Source organism: Vipera ursinii, assembly GCF_947247035.1.
Source record: "Vipera ursinii genome assembly, chromosome: 3".
Classification (NCBI taxonomy): domain Eukaryota; kingdom Metazoa; phylum Chordata; class Lepidosauria; order Squamata; family Viperidae; genus Vipera; species Vipera ursinii.
Window position 1 is genome coordinate 167,007,472 of NC_139516.1, and position 19,479 is coordinate 167,026,950.

Sequence of the window (19,479 nt, forward strand, 5' to 3'; positions counted from 1 at the left end):
ATATTAGCAGCTGCAACTACTTTCCAGGGATCACTTTGTTCTACCCAAAAATGTAAGTGGGAGAAATCAACAGTATTTTAAATGACAATGTAATCACACAGTCATTTGGTTGTCCAAAAATATATTTTTTAAAAAATATGGTAGGTATCTGGTGAAACAATTACATCTTATGAGGCCCTGATGACTTGATTCTTGTATAACCTCATGAGACTGTGGCATTCTCGCCTACAATTCTCCAGATGTTGCTAGTTTGGGGTTCACAGACACCATCTATGTCTCCTGCAGGTAGTTTGGCACCCACGGATGTAGCGCTGCCAATTCTTTTTCTATGGAAATGAGTGAGGCTTTTTTGTTTCTGATTTACAGCTGTTATTTAAATTTGATACATATACAGCGGTTGCTTCTTTATGAGACTGAAAAACTATAGCTTTCTAACCATCCTTAGTAGAGAAGGGAAATGGAAATGAACTAACCAGCTTTTCCAAATCCACACTATAATATGGATGTTCCATGTACAAAAAAAATCTAGGCATAGAACAGCTGGCTTTGGGAGGTCTGTGTCCAACCTAAAACATGCATATTTCAGATTATATCATCTGCATATGGAATGAAAAAGCCAAGATAAGGATTTTCGTTGGTGACAGCACGTGCAAACTTCACTCCTGGCAGTAGTTTTGTGGGAAAGCAGGGGTGGGAGGAAAAAGAGGAAAGCAAGATCAGGAGGTGGGCAGGCCATTGCCAGACCATGCAGAAGAGGTGTAAAAGCACTCCAGGATCCTTATGAGTATTGTTCAAACTGAAACCTTAAACAACCAAAATGTTTCAGCTTTTGTTTCTGTCAAACAGTAGCTGATCAGAAACTGTTTGGTAGAACTTCCAAAATGCAATTATCTGTTTGGGGTTAAAAAAATACAAAAAAATATTTCTAATTTATATACCCCCTTTTACATGCTTTAAAGTTCTTGGAAACAACTTAGTTCACTTTGTGGTCTGACTACATATATTTTTTCTACTGATCCATCTCTCCTTACCCCTCTTCTCAGGAAGCATTGTAGAACTTCAGAGAAACCAATACATTGGAGCAATTTAGCCAATAATTAGTACCTAATGAATAATATATTTTATGCCGCCTCTATGCAAACAGAGGAAAAGCAAAATACCTGCAATTCTGTTTGAAAGAAGAACTTCTGTGGGCATTGTGTGCAGTCGTAGATCTTGTCTTCTTGCCCATGGGCTGAAAAAATATGTTGCTGCAATTTGTTGGCTTGAACAAATACTGGAAACATCAAAAAGGAAAATGTGAACTTTTTGTTAGTTCATTTTATTACATTGAAAGACTTTTTTCAGCGAACATTTCCTCATTACTCCCAGCAATTGCAAAGGGTACAATTATCAAAGAACCCTATAATTTCTGATTACACTGTTGCTATAATAGGCACCAGCCATGATTATTCAGCTCGACATTCAAGTCTTAATTTTCTTTTCTATTCTTTGTAAAGAACCATGCTTATATGTCTGGTAAAAACATAATCAAATGAGACTTAAATCACAAACAGTTAGAAGCGTACTTTTCCCATTTTACCACAACAATTTTAAATTAAACCATACTCCACTAAAACTCAACGCTAAAAATCTTGCTACTGAAAAATTTGGAAGCAACAGATTCTAAAGCCTGTTTTGTGCATTTGCCTAAGTAGCCGATTCTATCTTGTATTGAAATGTGTTAATGTATTAAAACAATTCTGTACAGAAATGTATTAATGTAAAAAATTATATCCCACAGCTATATTGGGGCAATATCTATAAATGTGAAACAGAACTACAGGTAAATTCTCTTTGGATACTTTAAGATCAACGCTGAGTACACACTGAATGCAAAGGTTTCAATAATATAAACACGTTCAATTTTAATGACTACAAACAAGGCCCTAAGACTGTGTAACAGTTTACCTAGGAGACATAGTATTAATAATTAAATTGTATATGCCAGAGGCAGTGTTTGGGTTGGCAGCACTGACTTCTGATGGATGCCTGGTGCACTGTGACCTAAAAAAAGTTTGCATATACAATATTAATTTGTATAGGCAGAGTAAGGATTTATTAAAGATGCTGGCATTTAACTTTGACTCCATTCCTAATCATTAAAATAATTCTAATTGAATGCCAACAACAAAGAAAGAATTAGAACAGGGCTCTTATGAGTCATACATTTTAATCACATTTTTCATTACATTAAAATTATTGGATTCCATTTTCTGTATAAAATTTATATTGGTGATAATATTCTGCACATTGTATAAATTTAATAGCATATTACTCCTAAAACATCATTGTCTATCATTAATGTGCTGTATCTATTTACCCCATCAGCAAAAAAAAATGTTTTCATTTTCAACATACATATTGGAGTAAGAGTTTCAATACTTTGAACACATTTTATAAAGCCTCTAGCTGAAATGTTGTTTTTGTTGTTATTTGGGAAATCTATTCATGGAAAGAAACAGAAATAGGATTGTTTTTCTAATGTTTTATTACACAGCCAAAACCTACGCTCTAGAATCACAAATGGTATTAAAAGTTGCCTACAATACACTTTAGGTGTAAATATAGTATATAAACTCAACATTAATGACTTCTGTCTACATGTAGAAAAATGTGGAAAACAAAACAAAAACTCAACTGTGGGAATTACCAAACTAGCATGGCTGACAGCACACTGTTGAAAACAAAAGTAGCTTCAAACATTATTAGAGCAACCTGTGTGCTGAAAAGTAACTAAATGTTATAATACAGAGGGAAAATGTTTAACTAGTAAGTAGGAGGCAATAATTAGAAATAGCAGCAAGGCTTGCCTCTGTTTTATTGGGGAAAGTGCTGCCAAAGAACAAGAAATAACATTTTGGAGCTTTCTTTTCAGTGTAGAAATAATAATCCTGAAATGCATCCTATTGATGATACACAGCTGTGCAGACTGCTGACTTTACTCTCAGAAAACAGATCCTGCATCTAGACATTATTTTCAAATTGTCAAGTTCAATGGCATTACTGCTATTAAAAGTAAAATGTTTCTATGCGGCCCTTAAATGGTTAGATTTCCAATTATAGTTTTAAGTTATGTTTCATCCAGAAAGTCTCTGTGTTTCACACTGTGCAAGAGGCCTTCTCTTAAAGGAAGTGGATCTGTAAAAAGCTGACAGATGGGGTTTCTTTCACTAGAATGATATGTGATTGAGTCCCTATTCCGGCAGCACTGGAAAAATGGCATGGGATTAGTTTGGTTGCAGAAGGAAAAGTAGTGGATGATTTGCTGTTGCGTGGGCTGAAAATAATCTAAAAGTAAGGCAATTTGGAGGATGTAGATTTAGATCGAAAGGGTAGTATGTACTCATGATTTACTGAAAAAAGTCACAAATGCATGCTTATCACTGAGTAGCAGCAGCATGCATTATATAATGATTAAGCAGGAAAGATTTATTTTCATATATTTCAAAAGAGTGACTCAGCTGCAAGTCATTATGCTGACTACTCATAATGAATCAACATGCAAGCTGTATGGGCACAGATAGCCATGTGTTGTTTGTATTGCATTTAGATGTATTTGATCAACATATTTTAGTCTGGTGTAGGAATCCGCATACTGTGAGTTGAGAGTGTCTTTTTGATTTCAGCATGGTAGTTTATGATAGTGGTGCAATGATCGTTTAATTGACAATCAATAGGATCATGTTTTAGAGCACGATGTCCAATCTTTTGGCTTGCCTGGGCTGCACTGAGTAAAGAGAATTGTCTTGGGCCACATATAAAATATATAATATAGTTAATGTTTACTACTTTGGAGGCAAGAATTACTAACTTTCCAGGGCCGCATGTGGCCCATGGGTCATAGGCTGGACACACCTGTTTTAGAGTATTGCACTAATGTCACTGATGGTAGTAAATGATAGGATAAAAATCCACCTGCACATAGATGTATTTTATTTCATTCCTAATTTCTGCAAAACTAGTCACACATTTATTTCAGTAATAAACATCACCAATTTTGGTGGTGAAAATACCAGTGCCATGCATAGCCCAAATATAGTCATACTCAACATGTGTAGCCTATTTTTTATTTCTGTACATATTCATTTATATCCTGCCTTTATTAGTTTGAAAAATAATTCAAGGCAGCTAACATACCTAATTCTCCTTTCTCCTCCTATTTTCCTCACAACAATCCTATGAGATGACTTGGCTGAGAGAGTCACTGGGCCAAGGTCAACCAGCTTTCATGACTCAGCTGAACTAGAACTCATGGTCTCCTGGTTTCTAGCCTAGTTACATTAGAACAGTGGTCCCCAACTTTATGGCTCCATGACCAGCAGCAGCAGTAGCGTTGGCAATGTGGGGAAGGGGATGGATTCATGCTTGCATCCTATCTCCTGAGCATGTGCAAATGAAGCTTTGCGCACTTGCCTGCCCCTTGCACAGTCTGGCTCCCAAAGGGCTGAGAATCATTATCAGGTCGCAGACTGGGAGTTGGAGACCCCTACATTAGACCAAACTTGTTTATTTTTCTCACCTGAGAATATCAGGTGCTTTCCCCAATATTGTATCATATACTGCTTTTAAAATTTTTAAAAACAGATATTAAAGTAAGTATTGGCTTCCAAGAAAAACCAGTAATAAGGTTCAAAGTTACTAAGATTTGGGCAAGAAAAGGTAAAGACAGACTATTTTCAGCCTCTTGCTGTTAATATGAAAAACTAACTGTTTATTTTCTCCATATTTTCAGTAAGTAATAAAACAGTCTTGGCAGTCTATCAGTATTCTGAGGATGAAAAACATAATAGTAATACCCTAGTTCTCTCTGTAACGCTATGTGTTCCAGTGGAAAAACTGTATCAAGTCAGCCAAAGATATGACATCCAGGAATGCAGTTATGGAGGCAGAAATCCCATCCCATTCTACCCCAATACTTTGAATAAGCAGAAAACCTATTACACAGCAAGAGGATCCCATCTCTGAGTCCCATCCTACAAATCAGATAAATATGTATTTTGTGAGAGAGGAATGTTGAAAAGATAGAATCCCGATTTCAATAGTGTGGTATAAATGATATCAGTGAAGAATATACACGAGTCAATTAAAACCAAGGCGCACAATGAATGAGTCCTATTAGAGTCTCACCTGTAAAGCAGACTGGACACTTGAAGGTTCCTCCCATTCCTTCAAAACTGTGCTCTATTAGATGGCACTGGAGTTTGGCAGGAGAATCAAATGTCTGGTTGCACAACTTGCATTCATGATTTAGTCCTTCATCTGATGGGGTAAAATTGGAGAAAATGTATCATTATTGGTTATGCCTGCCCTCTAATGTTTTGTCAAAAAATACAGGACACTTTGCAAGAGAATAAAGCAATCATAAATGATAAATATCACATATTAAACAACTTTTCAAGAAGTGCTCCAAAGCAACCCTTTCTTCCTCCTCCAAATCTGTTGCTATTAAAACATTTGCTTGCTACCAAGAATTAGAAGTAAATGCAGCTAGATTTAACAATATAAATGAAACTGAACACAACTGGTAATATAAGTGCGTGCACATGCACCCAGTTTTAATTAATCAGATAATTAGATTTAATTAATTAGATAATTGTCTTGGTGCCCTTGATTTGGCTGTAGAACTTATTCTGCACCAAAGTCTACAGTAGAATAAGGGTGCATATTACGGTTCTGTTTTGGCAGCAATCACTCTATATACAGGTTAGGTGAATAAGAGCTACCAAGTATTGGATGCTACAAAAGTGAAGAAAACTCAAATACTTCTATTATCTAAATACAACTATAACGCTCATGTTTATCTGTTTGTTTGTTTATACCCTCAAGTTATCCTGAGCAGAGCATTATACCACAACAATTTCTGAATCAAGGTTATCTAACATCTGCTAACTTAAAGAATGCATTAAAAAATCTGGGACCCATTACTGTTGTAGAATTAAAATTGTTCAGATCAGTTTATTTGCAAAGTGGTGGCTGTTTCGATGTCCCCACAGTAATGGGATCCTGATTTTTGATGCTCCCGCCAGTTTCCCACAAGCAAAATCAACAGGAAAGCAGGGAGGAAGTCAGAAGTCACTCCTTTCCCACTGCTTTTGTGCTCACCCTTGGTTATTCTGTATTTTTATTTTTATTTTTTTATTTAAATTCCATTTATATCCCGCCCTTCTCCGAAGACTCAGGGCGGCTTACAAGCTTAGCAGTAGCCTTCATTCTATGTATATGCCTGCTTATTAGGGCTTTCACACCCCCCCCCCAAGCGGCATTATTACAAAGTCAGCTTATTGCCCCCAACAATCTGGGTCCTCATTTTACCTACCTCGGAAGGATGGAAGGCTGAGTCAACCTTGAGCCTGGTGGGGATGCGAGCCTGCACTAATTGCAGGCAGCTGGTGTTACTTAAGGAGGCATTAGCCCACTGCTCCACCAAGGCTCAAGGTTGTATATCAGTTTAGATAATAAACACTGACATTATTGAAGTTTGTTTGCCACTACAATTATTGTTTTTATTTATGATACATATTCTTCTTAGATCATCACAGGACCATCCAACATTGGGGTAAAAAAAATATGGTCAGCCTAAAATTTAATGTTCATTCTTTCACATCAGATTGTACTACCTATTTTTCAAAGGATGACCCAGTGAGAATCCAACTAGTTGTCTAGTTTTTCTTAAATCTGATGGGCTACAAAACTATCATGCAGAAAGTTCCTATAACGCAACAAGCAAGTGTTCAGGTACCTTTCCTTTCCTATCTTATTTTTATATTGTTTCATTATAAACTTTCCTCTCTGACAGATGTTACAACTTCAACCATGCAACTTCTTGTCAGCTGCAAAGACAGTGATTGTCATGGGTGTGAAAGAATTTGTAGATTCCATTTTTATTTAGATGTTACCACATATCATACTAATGTTTACTTTTGATAAATATTAAGGTTTCTGTTTTTAAAAAACTTGCACGGAACAACAGCTCTTTGTCCTGAATATGAAAGTCTGCATTATCTTTGAACTGGCTTTCTCCTCCCCTTATTAGTAACCATCTTACTGAGAGTCTCAGAGGTCCTTCATTTTTTTCCCAGCTAGAGGCATTCCAAGTACTACCAAATTGATCCTAAAACCTCCCCCGCTATCAGCTGCAGGCCCTTGGTGCCCTTTCTCCCTCCCTGTTCATCCTAGGTCTAGCGTTAGTCTTTCTTCTCAGCAATGTTGCAAGCTCCTTTTCTTCCACCATGGGAACAGTGATCGGTTGTCCTACTTAGAAACAGTTGCTAGGTAAAATGCAGCCCCCAGCTCTTTTGTACAGGGTTCAATTCCCTCAGCCTATCTTAGAAAAGGTCCTCCTCTGTGTCACTATTGTGTTATATCTACAGTTTCGTTTGACACGTAAATATATTAGCCAGTTAATAAGAAAAACACATGCACACTCACCTAGTACACCACTCTGGTGTATTTTAAGATAACAGCTATCAACTGAATACTAAATTGTCCCACCATATGTAAAGTAACACAGCCTTCCATGATTGACTCCCAAGAAATGATGAAAAGATAGGAGGCAACAATTAAATTAAGTATGGCCTTCAGTTTATGTCTTTATTGTATGTTGCCCAGCGTCATTTCATGTGAGATAGGCAACTGTATAAATTTGAAAAACAAACAAACAAATAAACTATCTAACCTCATCACTGAGTTGTTCTCCCAAACTATGACAAACTAAAACCAAGAAAAGTGATTAGATTCCTGATGTTTTGGCTCAAAATGATTGGGATTTATCCTTAATACAAAGAGGCATAATTAACATAAAATTACTGCTGTCTGCTGCACCAGCTCCCTCATTCCTGACAACATTATCAGAGATGGTTAAGCTAAAAGAATTACATAACTACGGTATATATGTGCAAAAACCCTGCCGATGTGTAATATTTTTAGCCAGTGAGAGCAATTATATTAGCAGTCAAAGAAGTTGTCTCTTTGGTCAGAAATTGTAACTTTCTGCAGAAACGAAGACTACTCCTAAGTCACAAATAGGCAATTCTGAAAAAAAATATTGTGTGTGACCCAAAACCTTTTTCTTTCTCCAGGTATTAATCTAGTGCAGTTGGGGTGTAAAATCTTTCCCACTGAGATCAGGAAGTAAATCCCACTAAATAAATATAGTTTTACTTTGGAATAAATATTTGCAGTGGAGTATTTTAGAAAGTTTAGTTGCATCAACATATTCATAAAATCCAAAACAGAAGTGGCATGTGAAAGGCTGGACTTTCTTTTGGTTACCTGAATTTGAACGTGATTTGAAAATATACTTCCTAGCTGAGAAAAAGAAATGTGCTATGCTTGTTGAATGCAGTGCATTCCTTGGTAACTCATATCCCCATAAATCCATTGATTTTTTTTAAAAAAATCTGAACGTTAATTCTTGATCAAGTTAAAACATCTGATTCAGGTCTCCAAGAGCAGTTATCACTAGCTATTTTGGAGGATGGCAGAATTATCCAAATGGCCACGTTATTCACAAACGTTTATATTTGAATATCAAACTATTCCCTTACGGCATAAGCAACATTATGCAAAAACAAAACAAAAGAAAACAAATAACAACAAAACAGAAAGGGAGTAAGGCATGAAATATGATAAAAGGAAAAGAAAAGCAGCTTACATAAATCTAGTTTATACCAACACCATTCACTATTCTCTGTACCTTACTATTTTTTACAACAAAGTTGGCAGAAGCAAACATTTGTATACAACAATATACGTTTATTTCTTTCAACAAATATTCATTCCTTACAAAAGGCCACCATGCTACTCACTACATTCTTTCAATATTTCTATATCTTAAAAATTCCTCACTACATTTCCCCATTTTTGGTACGTTCTATGGCATTCCATATTTGTAGGGAGGAAAATCTCTCTTAAATTAGTCTGTGAATTGGGAGGGGGGAATCCCACTTAGACGGTTATGTGAATTACATCAGGCATTATAGATAATTATTTATTTAATTTGTTGAATTTATTTTCTGTCTATCTCACACAGGGGCTAATCTGGGAGGCTTATTATTCACAGACCAGTGGGAGGGACCCTCTTCCCAAATATTTGGGTGGATGCGTTTTAATGAAGAAAAGAAAAAAGGAATCTCAATTTTAGATCTATCGATGTGAACATAAGCAATGGCAACTTCCAAAATATTTGCCAAATGCAAAACATCTACATAGAGTGGTTTAAAGCAAACATAAGACTGACAAAATTATTACCCATGAAATTATATATTCCTCACAAAAAGTACTACCAGCCTGCCTGTTTATGCCTGTGAAAAAACAGGCACTTTATGGGGACTGTTTTTTCAAATTTGCTACCATGAATCACACATTCAAATTTTATATTTCAGTTAATTTTTGGAGTCCAATGTACACATGAATTTTTTTTAATGGAAGCTCCAAGATAATTTTCCCGTTAATATATGGTTTTATGCCTAAAAAAGACATTGTAAGTATAAAAGTAATACCTAATATTAAGTCTCAATAGGAGAATTCATGAGAAAATAAACAAATTGACCAGGAAAAGAAGAATATTGTTCATGTTTACTTCTCTTTCTTCTCCTGTTTTTCAGTTTTGGGGCAACCCATTAAAACAATATATTCATATTTATGGTGATGCTGAAAAACCCCAGCAAATAGCCATGACTAAAAATATGTTTGAATTCTGGTTTCCACTAACATTGTTGGAGATAAAATTGAATGTCAAAGCTTACAGAATGCTATTAATTTCTATGGTTATGAGAAGGAAGCCAATAACATTATATCTGCACTATATGGACACTTTAGAAGAGGTTTATTCTCTTTCTCCTCTTCCTTAATATTATAAAATAGACTCTTCCAGACTGATGCCTTTAGGATGTTTGAGACTACAATCAATCTGGAAGGTTCTTCGTTAATTGAAAACTGCTCTAGAGATATAATGGGAGGTGCTGTGGCCTATAAGATATTATGTGAACTATTAAAAATGTATCATTTGTGTTAGGGCTATTAAGTTAAGATTATTTATGCTTTTAAGGTCCTTTTTTCCTTGACTTTTTGTATTCCATTGCATGTATTGGTAAATCCCCTTCAGGGGCATTCCTATAGAATTGAAGATCATTTGTCACTAAACACTTTCTGGATTGGTAACAATGACATGACAGTAACAATTCTGAAGTGTGGATGGCCTAGAGAAGACTGACGATATCACTTTCTCAAAATGTCCTAATTTTCAATCATGTTAGTATTTAATTTTGAAACACCAATTTTACATTGATACATCTTGGTGCTTTTTATAGTTATAAAACTGGAAAAAACCAAATGATCTGCACAGGAAACCTTAATATCTGAACACTTAATGTAGAAATACTGAACATCATATCAGAAATAAACAGACATAAAAAGGCTACTTTGAGAATGTACAGTTGTGACAAATTTGAAGTGAAGTGCCAGAACATCATTTCAAGAGGTTATTCTCCCCTCATACATCCACTTCAAACTACTTTTTCCCCGACAAATTTACAAGGAAAAAAAATCCAAAAGCACTGAAGAGCTTTAAAAAAAAAAATCAGTCAGAATAATCAAATCTTTAGAAAGATGGTAAATGATAGTAATTGGAAAATACTGTCTGACTCATTCATGAAAGTGAGATTTAGAGTCAATTGATTTAATAACCATTAAAATATTCTATGAAGGATTTAATAGATTGGCAAAGCCCTGTTTTTATTAGGAGTTATTGGTATGATTTAATGAAATTTATAGGCAATTGCCTCTAGGGAATAAGTTACAAATTAGATATCCACCAACTACTTACTACAGACCTGATTCACACAATGGTTTTCCCTATCATAAACACAGTTGTTTTTGAAGTTGCCTCAAGGAAGATGTCCAAGTGAAGAACATTCTTAAGTAGAATTTCTATCAAGCTGTCAAAATGACAGATCATCAGCATGAGCATCTCATCATCTATTTTCATAATAATGTGCATTTTTGGAGTGCATGCTGACTGAGAAATCTACACATGTAAACTGCTGTTTTCCAAATAAAATGATGCATTATATTACTAGGGTAAAAGTAGCATTTACTATGCAAATATAGAGTCTCTTCCGGTTGTTGTGCCTAGTATTATATTTCCAAGAGTTGTGGTAGAGTGGAAGTAAGGCCCCTTGTGATGAGTCTCTAATGGAAAAAAAATAAGATGAAATAATAAGCACAGAGAAGCTCCTATGCACACAGTCATAATCAGACAGTGGTAACTGAAGCAGATTTCCAACTCTTTGCTGCTCCTTCTGTCCTAACTGAACAATATGACTACCCAGCAATGCTTTAGCCATGTCACTTATCAAGTTTACTTTGCTTACTGCTAACAACTGATTGCTGTCAGTCCATTTAGAGAGAGCCTATTTCACTCTTATTAAGGCAAAACAGCTTAAGTATTTAACTACTTTTTGCGTGACAATGTCCTTGCACTGATTTTTATTCTATCCGTACCACATGAGATATAGATATTTGCAAAGAGAAAGCCTATGTATGCTGTTCTATTATCATCCAATCTAAATAGTTACGCTTTAAACCATGATTCCCTTCTCATTGGAATCAAACAGTCTGTTGGTTGTTTGCCAGAATGCCAAGTATGTTAACTTAATCTTCTTTTGGTTTTCCCCAATTCACCCAGCTGGGCAATACAATTCTTTTAAAAGACCTAATATAGAAATTAATAAAGTCTGAAAACTTCCAACATACGCTCATTGTTCTTTGATTGTAATAGGCCTTCTGTCATTTACAATTTCTCAAGTATCATTCTAATAAATAAACAAATAAAGATGAAGAAACCAAACTGAAACAATTCATGATATAGCAGTAAGGAAATGGAAATGCAAAAATCAAATATACAGCTGGGAATTGGTGAGGGAAATGTTTACAGTACTTCAGGAATCTGCTACTGCAAAATTGTAGACAAAATCTTGTAGGTTTGTTAGACACAGTGCAAAGTGGTAATAACTACAAAGAAATATTGGAAAACTTTTACCCCTCTCTTCAATGTATAGAAGGTCAAATGTACTAAATAACTTAAGGAATTAAAGTAGTTCTGTAGAAACTGCATAAAGCTAGCATACCAAAACTACTACTATAGTCTATAGCATATATACTGCTACAGACTATAAACTATGATAATTCTGTAATGAGAAAAAGGATCTCCCTGAATACGGAAGCTGGGCCATTACATTCTACTTTCATATACAAAGACTTCTTTCTCTAACATAAGAGAATCATTTTCACATTTATGCTTTATTACAGCAGTCTGAAAATCACACAACATATACATTTTCTGTACATTCATCTCTGAACTAATAAGAATATAAAGAACTATGACAATGCTTCTTCTGTGCCAACAAATCTGTACAAACCAACACTGCCTATTCTGACTGTCAGAGATTTTGAGACAGAGATGTCACTTGAACTTCATTCTAACTGGACATCAGGAATCAAATATGAGAACTTCTGCAAGCAAGCCATGTACTGCATCACTGAGCTGTGGCCTTTCCCCAAGAAATGCCATGCTGAGGCACACAAATGTTAATTCTAGTCTAGCATTCTGTCCTCTTAACGGCAGAGAGAAGATGTCACAGGGAACATCTTGTAGGGAATCATCTTGATTGCTTCCTCTATTGTTAGCTTTTAGTTGTTCTGGGTAGACAAAATATCTTTAGAGGGGAAATTGGACTAGCATTGCAAAGCTATACTATTCTGCTTCTAGGATGTTTTATGGAATATAATGGAAACGATTTTTTAAAAAACTGGTTAAATTTTGTGCTGATTAGAATCTTATGATTTCTGCTCCTCCCTCTCATTAGAAAAAGTTCTGATAACTTAAGTGCAATAAATAGAAAGTTCTTTTTTATCAGTTCTATTAAAGCTGGAGTTATAGATGTACCCTAGACAAAAGCCTGGGGCAGAAAATGTGGGTGGCAGCAGTTTTGCTTTGGCAGCAGATGGAATGGTCTTCCCCACTGTGGGGTTGCTAATTTATATCTTATACTTGCTATTTTGAAACCTTAAATGACAAAAGGGAGAGATGCTCAAAGAAGTAAGAAATTGTTGCTCCAGAGAACAGGGATGAGAAAAGCTGCGGAAAGGGGCAGGAGAAGATTCTAAGACTCTCAGATTTGTACATGTTATCACAGTATAGCAGGTGATTGGCAGCTGTTGTGGGAAATAGTCCCATGTTTGTTCAGAGAAACTGAAGAGACAATCTTAAAATTTTCTAGCTCTATGACTGGGTGCACAACTCAAGGCTGTTCCAAACTGCTACCATCTCTAGGTAAATGGCTTATCCAGTGGCATAGAAGCAGATGAACAGTGCCATGGGAAAATGTCCTGGTTACATCAATAACTGTTATATATTCCCAGTATCTCAGCCTCTTTTGTGAGTACTGGCCAGCTATTTTTCTGGTTCAAGGGAAAAAATAACTTGCAGTAGTCTGACTGTGGTTAAAGTTGCCATCAATATGCATCCATGCTGGTGTGGAGGGAGGGCTGAATTAAATAAAAAGAACCCAAAGAACAGAACACCTAGAGAAGTCCTATTCTATACACCCATTTAGGGTCTCCCTTCTGACTACATAATCATGTTTGCATGCCATGGATGACTGGAAAAGTCATCATTAACCTCAAGAAAGCCTGGTGCTATATGTGACTGAATTTTCTTATTTACTTGACCCTTAGTGAAGTGGCACATTGATGAAAAACTGGCAATTTGAAGTAATTAGTTTGTGGAAATTAAATCTGGCCAGCTATCCAGGGCAACAAGTAGATTAGGGAAAGTCTGTCTTGGGAAGCAAATTTCTCCAAAAAATATATGAAAAAGTAAAAAAAAATCCTATCATTTGTCAAGGTCAAAAAGATTAACAAAAATGTAGAAACTGAACATACTGAGCACTAGTTTGTATTTTTTTTTATAAACCAATACATTTTATATAAGGGAAATAAAGAAAACATATCAGTACTAAATGTGTGTCCTGCTCTTACTGCATTAGTCTTAGGCTGCCATGAGCTGGCATGGAATTAGCAGGACATTTAATGAAATGGATGGATGGATGGATAGATAAATGCCTCTGCTTGATATTGTTTAAGCTCTGAAGCAAAGGAGGCCTAATTAGCATTTGGATTGGAGACTACCCAAGCTATGGCCTAGACCAGTGCACTGATAAATATTCCAGAATGTTGCTATGGAAGATACTTCTATAACATTTCCAATCAAAATGCATAAACATGCCAATGAGGAGCCAAGACTCAAAGGAGATGTACATAAAATGATTCTTTCTCCCTTACTGATTGGTTCCCATGTTACATGAGTGATATTGGTTCTTCTGGATTATGGGCTGTATGGATCTCTAAAAAAGAGAAAGTGTTACTATGCAAAGTACCCAATCATTCAGAAGATCCTGATGATTTTGGATTTTGAATACTATTGCTGCAACTTGAAACTATTCTTTCAGGATTGAAAGCCTCATTTAAAATATGATTCAGGGTTTAGATCCTATACTGATAAGATATTAGATTACAAGGGGAATTAATGTAAATTAATATATTAATATATTAAATTAATAAATACATTAATATAAATTTGAATATACTTCTTTTGCAAAACATCTTAGATATCATCGTTGTATGATATGTTCATAATTCTCTATAACAATTATTTGGCTGATTCACAGAGCTGCAAAACCTAAGTGTGGGTAGGTATTGTCCCATGTTCCAGTTTCTAATTGTGAGCTTAGACACCTTAACCTCTCTTTCTCTTCGAAATAACACTTCCTTGTTCTGCCGTTCTATATAATACACAGAACTACAATGAAACGAGCAATCAAAAACTACATACTGCATAGCTGTGTTAATTAATAAAAGTTACATTAGTTTTCATGGAAAAGGTAATTTACTCAAAATCAAAACACTTTGGCTTATTTTAAAGCATTGTTTCTCTTAATTTTGAAAGCAATTCTTTGTTGTTTTGTCAACTATAAATTTGTTTTAAAATTGGTCAACTTGCAAGATATAGCTTTCTCTAATTGTTTGAGGTTAAATACCTACTAGTATTGCCCACCTGTCTGGGAATTCTGGAACTGGTGGAAGTACTGGTATATCTACCATCGAGTTCTACACAGAAAAAACACAAATTGGTAAAATTGAAAAAAGATACTTTATGGACACTTCATGCAGCATAAAGAAAACACTACCTGTTGACAAATCTAGGGGAAAACACTTTCTAAGACTGATCCATGTAGTTAGTTAATTCCATATTATAGTGGACTAGCCATGTGAACTGTGTACAACACATACTTCTCTCTGCCCAGAAATGTTTCTTGAGGAGACACAAGAAAATGGCTACTTAGCTGCCTGCAGAAGACATCAGCAGGTTACACAGAAGTACTTGTACCCTTGAATTTTTTTTGTCTTTTCTAAACATTGTACATTAAATATGTGAATAACGTTGACACGGAATTATTGATATGGTCAGCATACACAGTGTGGTATATAGAAACACAAAGTCTGGCATAAAACTGCATTATTTTATTGCCTTTTTCTTGTGTTGTATCTTTGGCTGTACAGGATACATAAACAAATGGAATAAATTGGTGATATTCATTAAAGCTTTCAGGCAACAAACATAACACCATTTGAACAATTCTTACTTTTAGGCTCTTATTTTTCATATTTCTAGAGTGATATGCTTTTGTGGGTGATTCCCACATAATGTTCCAGTAATATGTACCAACATCTTTGCTTATGAAGTCCTTTAAGAAAAAAACTGTCACTAGTCTGGACTATAAACACCTAATGAATCTTTTGGGACATATTTTTCTGTGACTGGCTCCTGAATTTAAACAATAAAGTTTAAATGCTTTTTGGCACAGTCAAGGAAAGTCATACAAGTCTTTCTATGGCACTGAACCTACTTGAAAGTTTCATTCATATGTTTTGGTAATTTAAAAATGCAGATATCTCCTCATGGTTTATCATTCTAAATTCGGTGGAATGTATATTTAATATATTTAAGATATTGTCACATTAGCAGAATAAAGTAGACAGGAAAAGTGATATTGTCATATTAGCAGAATAATACAGAGAAAGTGACTTTTCAAAGCATGCCAAATGGATACACGGAAAACTATTCCTCTTTATCTTAAAATGGGGAGAAGAAAAAAAAAGATAAAAGTCAACGTTGCCTTAAAGTTATGCCTCAAAGTTATCTAGGGCTTAAAACTATGACCCTTCTCATAGCTTGTCTGAGGTTATTGCCTGCATAATAGCATTATATCATGAGAATAGAAAGGGGATGTTTTTGCATGTAATTTCAAACTGAGGTTACAATCCCACAATCATAATTTTATGCTTATATCTTGCCTTTCCTCCAAAGTTTCAAGGTGGCTTAGTTAAGGACTGCACTTCAATTTTCTCCAAACAGCATAAACTCATGAAGTATGTTGGGTTGGGTGGGGGGAGGGAGGGAGAGAGAGAGAGAGAGAGAGAGAGAGAGAGAGAGAGAGAGAGAGAGAGAGAGAGAGAGAGGAAAAAAGAGGAAAAGTATGTCCAAGTTTAGCCAGGGATTTGAATAGCTGAGGGCTGACATCAGCTGGGATCCCTCCAGTAATAAACCAACGCCCTAAGTATTATATCATTGCCTTAACTCAGAACCAATATTTTGATTTAAAAACTATCCCATATACACCTATTGATTTCAGTGGGATTTATTATAAGACTGAGATGTGCATCAATCACCAAAGCTTGGATTGTAACTGCCTCTCTCATGCTCTAAATGTCTCAATGCACCATGGAAATCCACTCCTGAAAAAGAACTCAATATATTTTGCTTAGGGATATAGCAGAAAGGAAGGGATTCACTGAAAATTAATAACTATTCTTCTTTGTGTTTGCAAATTACCTTCATGAATCCAAGATCATTTTGCCTGTTTTGCATCTTCTATGTAAAGTTTTCTCAGACAGAAATTATAATGACTAATGGTTAGTTATCGTTTAATTTTAAAAAAGTATAGACTTATTCATATGGGATACATCTGGGTCTTATACTTGGAGGGAAAATAGGAAAAACCCAATTCAGTCTTGGTATTTTTCCCCCTGGAGGTAATGCCTGTTATTGAAAATTTAGATTATTGAAAGGAATGCGTCAAAACTGTGTTTTAGTAAATCAAATGGAAAAAACAAAAGTGACTCAGTTTTTCAAACTGATTCAAATATTACGGTATCTACATTTTTCTATTTTTAACTGCGTTATAATCTAATTAATATGTTACTGGCATTGGTACTCATGTATTAAAAAAATGAAATCATACTTCCAGCTAGCTTTCAATGTTATTTTTGTTATTTAATCTTGCTTTACAATGCCTACCCATTGAACTAAGTCATACAGGTGAGGAAAAATACACAAAAGGAACTGCTTACACAAGAGAATCCAAATGACCAGGGCATCTATAGAATCTGTAGAATCTCTAACCCTAACCCTAACCCTTGTTTAGTGATTCCCACAACTGGAACCAGCAACTCGGTCATTAAGAGAAGCAGTTCATAAACTGCGATGGTGCTTATAATCTTACTTCAGCTTTCCTTTGTTTTACAGACTGGTAAAGGTTGTAAATGCAAGGATTAGTTGCAAAGTTACTTCTTCATCACTGTTGTAACTGCAAATGGTTATTAAATGAGCTGTTGCTAAACAAGGACTACCCGTATCTAATAAATCAGAATTACCATCTCAAAGCAACCACTCATTTGAAGAAAGCTATGGACAGAATGTGTAATTGAGGGCATAGTAGAAGTAATATTATTAATCTGGTTCCTATTGCTGCATAATCAGAGCGTATTACATGACAACAATGCACTCAATTGGAATGGACTAAATAAAGGGCCCTAATTGGACCTAGTTATAGTATGTTTTGTGAATGCAGGAACATCACTAAATGGAAACTATGCAAGCATTGTTGCTAATTCATAGAAATCCGTACCATACATAAGAAATTTTCAGTCAACAATGATTATGGCATTCTGGAAAATATCAAATGAGCAAAAATAATATAACATACATTAGTGACTAAATCTCTCTTAAATGATATATTCCTTTCTTAAATACTAAATACAAAAGGGAAACTTGTTTTAACCAATGGAATAAAAACAATAACAAAGCAATGAAGTTAAGGAGCAGTAACTGAAATCAAGAAATATTTTTCTTTTTTTAAATTATCTGTTCACTTTTTAATTTTTAATAATGAAACAAAATTTGTGGAGCTCAACAATAGACATTCTTATCATATAATAGCTCTATGCACCTTACTTTTTTTAGTTTTTTACTCTATGCCATCAAGCTGGTGTTGCCTCTTTGCAACCACATAGATATTCTCTAGGACAATTTATTCCCATTCTGCTTGTTCAGTTTTTCCAATGGTGTATCCATTGCTGCTGTAATTGAGTCCATGCTGATTCTCCTCTCTACCTTTCTCAGTATTATTACCATCCAGAGAATGTGTCTTTGCATAATGGGTCCGAGGTATGATAATTTGAGCCTGGGCATTTGTGCCTACTGAGGAACTCTGGATTGACTTGCTCAATGTTTGTTGGCCATCGACAGTATGCTGAGGAATTTTCTACAACATAAAAATTCAAAAGGGTCTCCCCATCCTGTTTCTCAAAATCCTACTTGTATTTCTATAACGTCATAAAATATATAGAAATAGAAAAGAGGGAAAATAATTGCCTAGAGACAATCCCGATCATTTTAGGCAAAGACACATCCTGGCATCTGAATATCTTTTCCAAAGTGTTTATGGCTACTCTACCAAGTGGTCGTGTGTAGCTTATTTCTTAACTGCTGACACTTTCGCTATTGTTAGTTGATCCTAAAAGGCAGAAATATATTTATCGCTTCAGTATCTTCACTGTAAAGTATCTTCACTTGTACCTACTGTCGTTAGTTTTAATCTTTGTTCCATCTTTTTCATTGTGCTTCTTGACTTTCATGGCTAGAACTGATATTTTCATTTTCAGCTATCGGAGCAGCATTATATACAAAGCACAGATTAGTGATTTGAAAACCATGCTCATTTATTTTTAATCCAGCTTCCCTCAAAAATTCTATATATAGGTTGGATAAATGAGGGGAGGTTATATAGGTTGTCTCTCTTCTTTTGCCAGCTTGCCTGTTTTACTATCTGAACTATGGCTTCCTGATCTGCATAAAGGTTTGGCATGACGCCAATGAGATGTTCTCTTTTTCTCAGAACATTCCAGTTTCACATGGTTGACACAATGGAACGCTTGTCTATAAACAATGAAGTATATGTTGACTTCTTTTAGGTATTCTTTGGTTTTCTTGGTTGTCCATTCTGCATCAGCAACAACAATGTATCATGTCCCTCA

At 35.3% G+C, this 19,479-nt stretch overlaps 1 protein-coding gene across 1 annotated transcript in view; it reads right to left on the reverse strand.

Annotated features, from left to right (window-relative positions):
- Positions 1–19,479, reverse strand: part of ZNF521 (zinc finger protein 521) — a 322,613-nt gene that overhangs the window by 39,668 nt on the left and 263,466 nt on the right. The window contains exons 5-6 of the mRNA XM_083359975.1: positions 5,170–5,301; positions 1,161–1,276 (exon numbers count right to left, since the gene is read on the reverse strand). Of these exons, the coding sequence (XP_083216101.1) occupies positions 1,161–1,276; positions 5,170–5,301 (248 nt within the window). The remainder of the gene's footprint in view (positions 1–1,160; positions 1,277–5,169; positions 5,302–19,479) is intronic.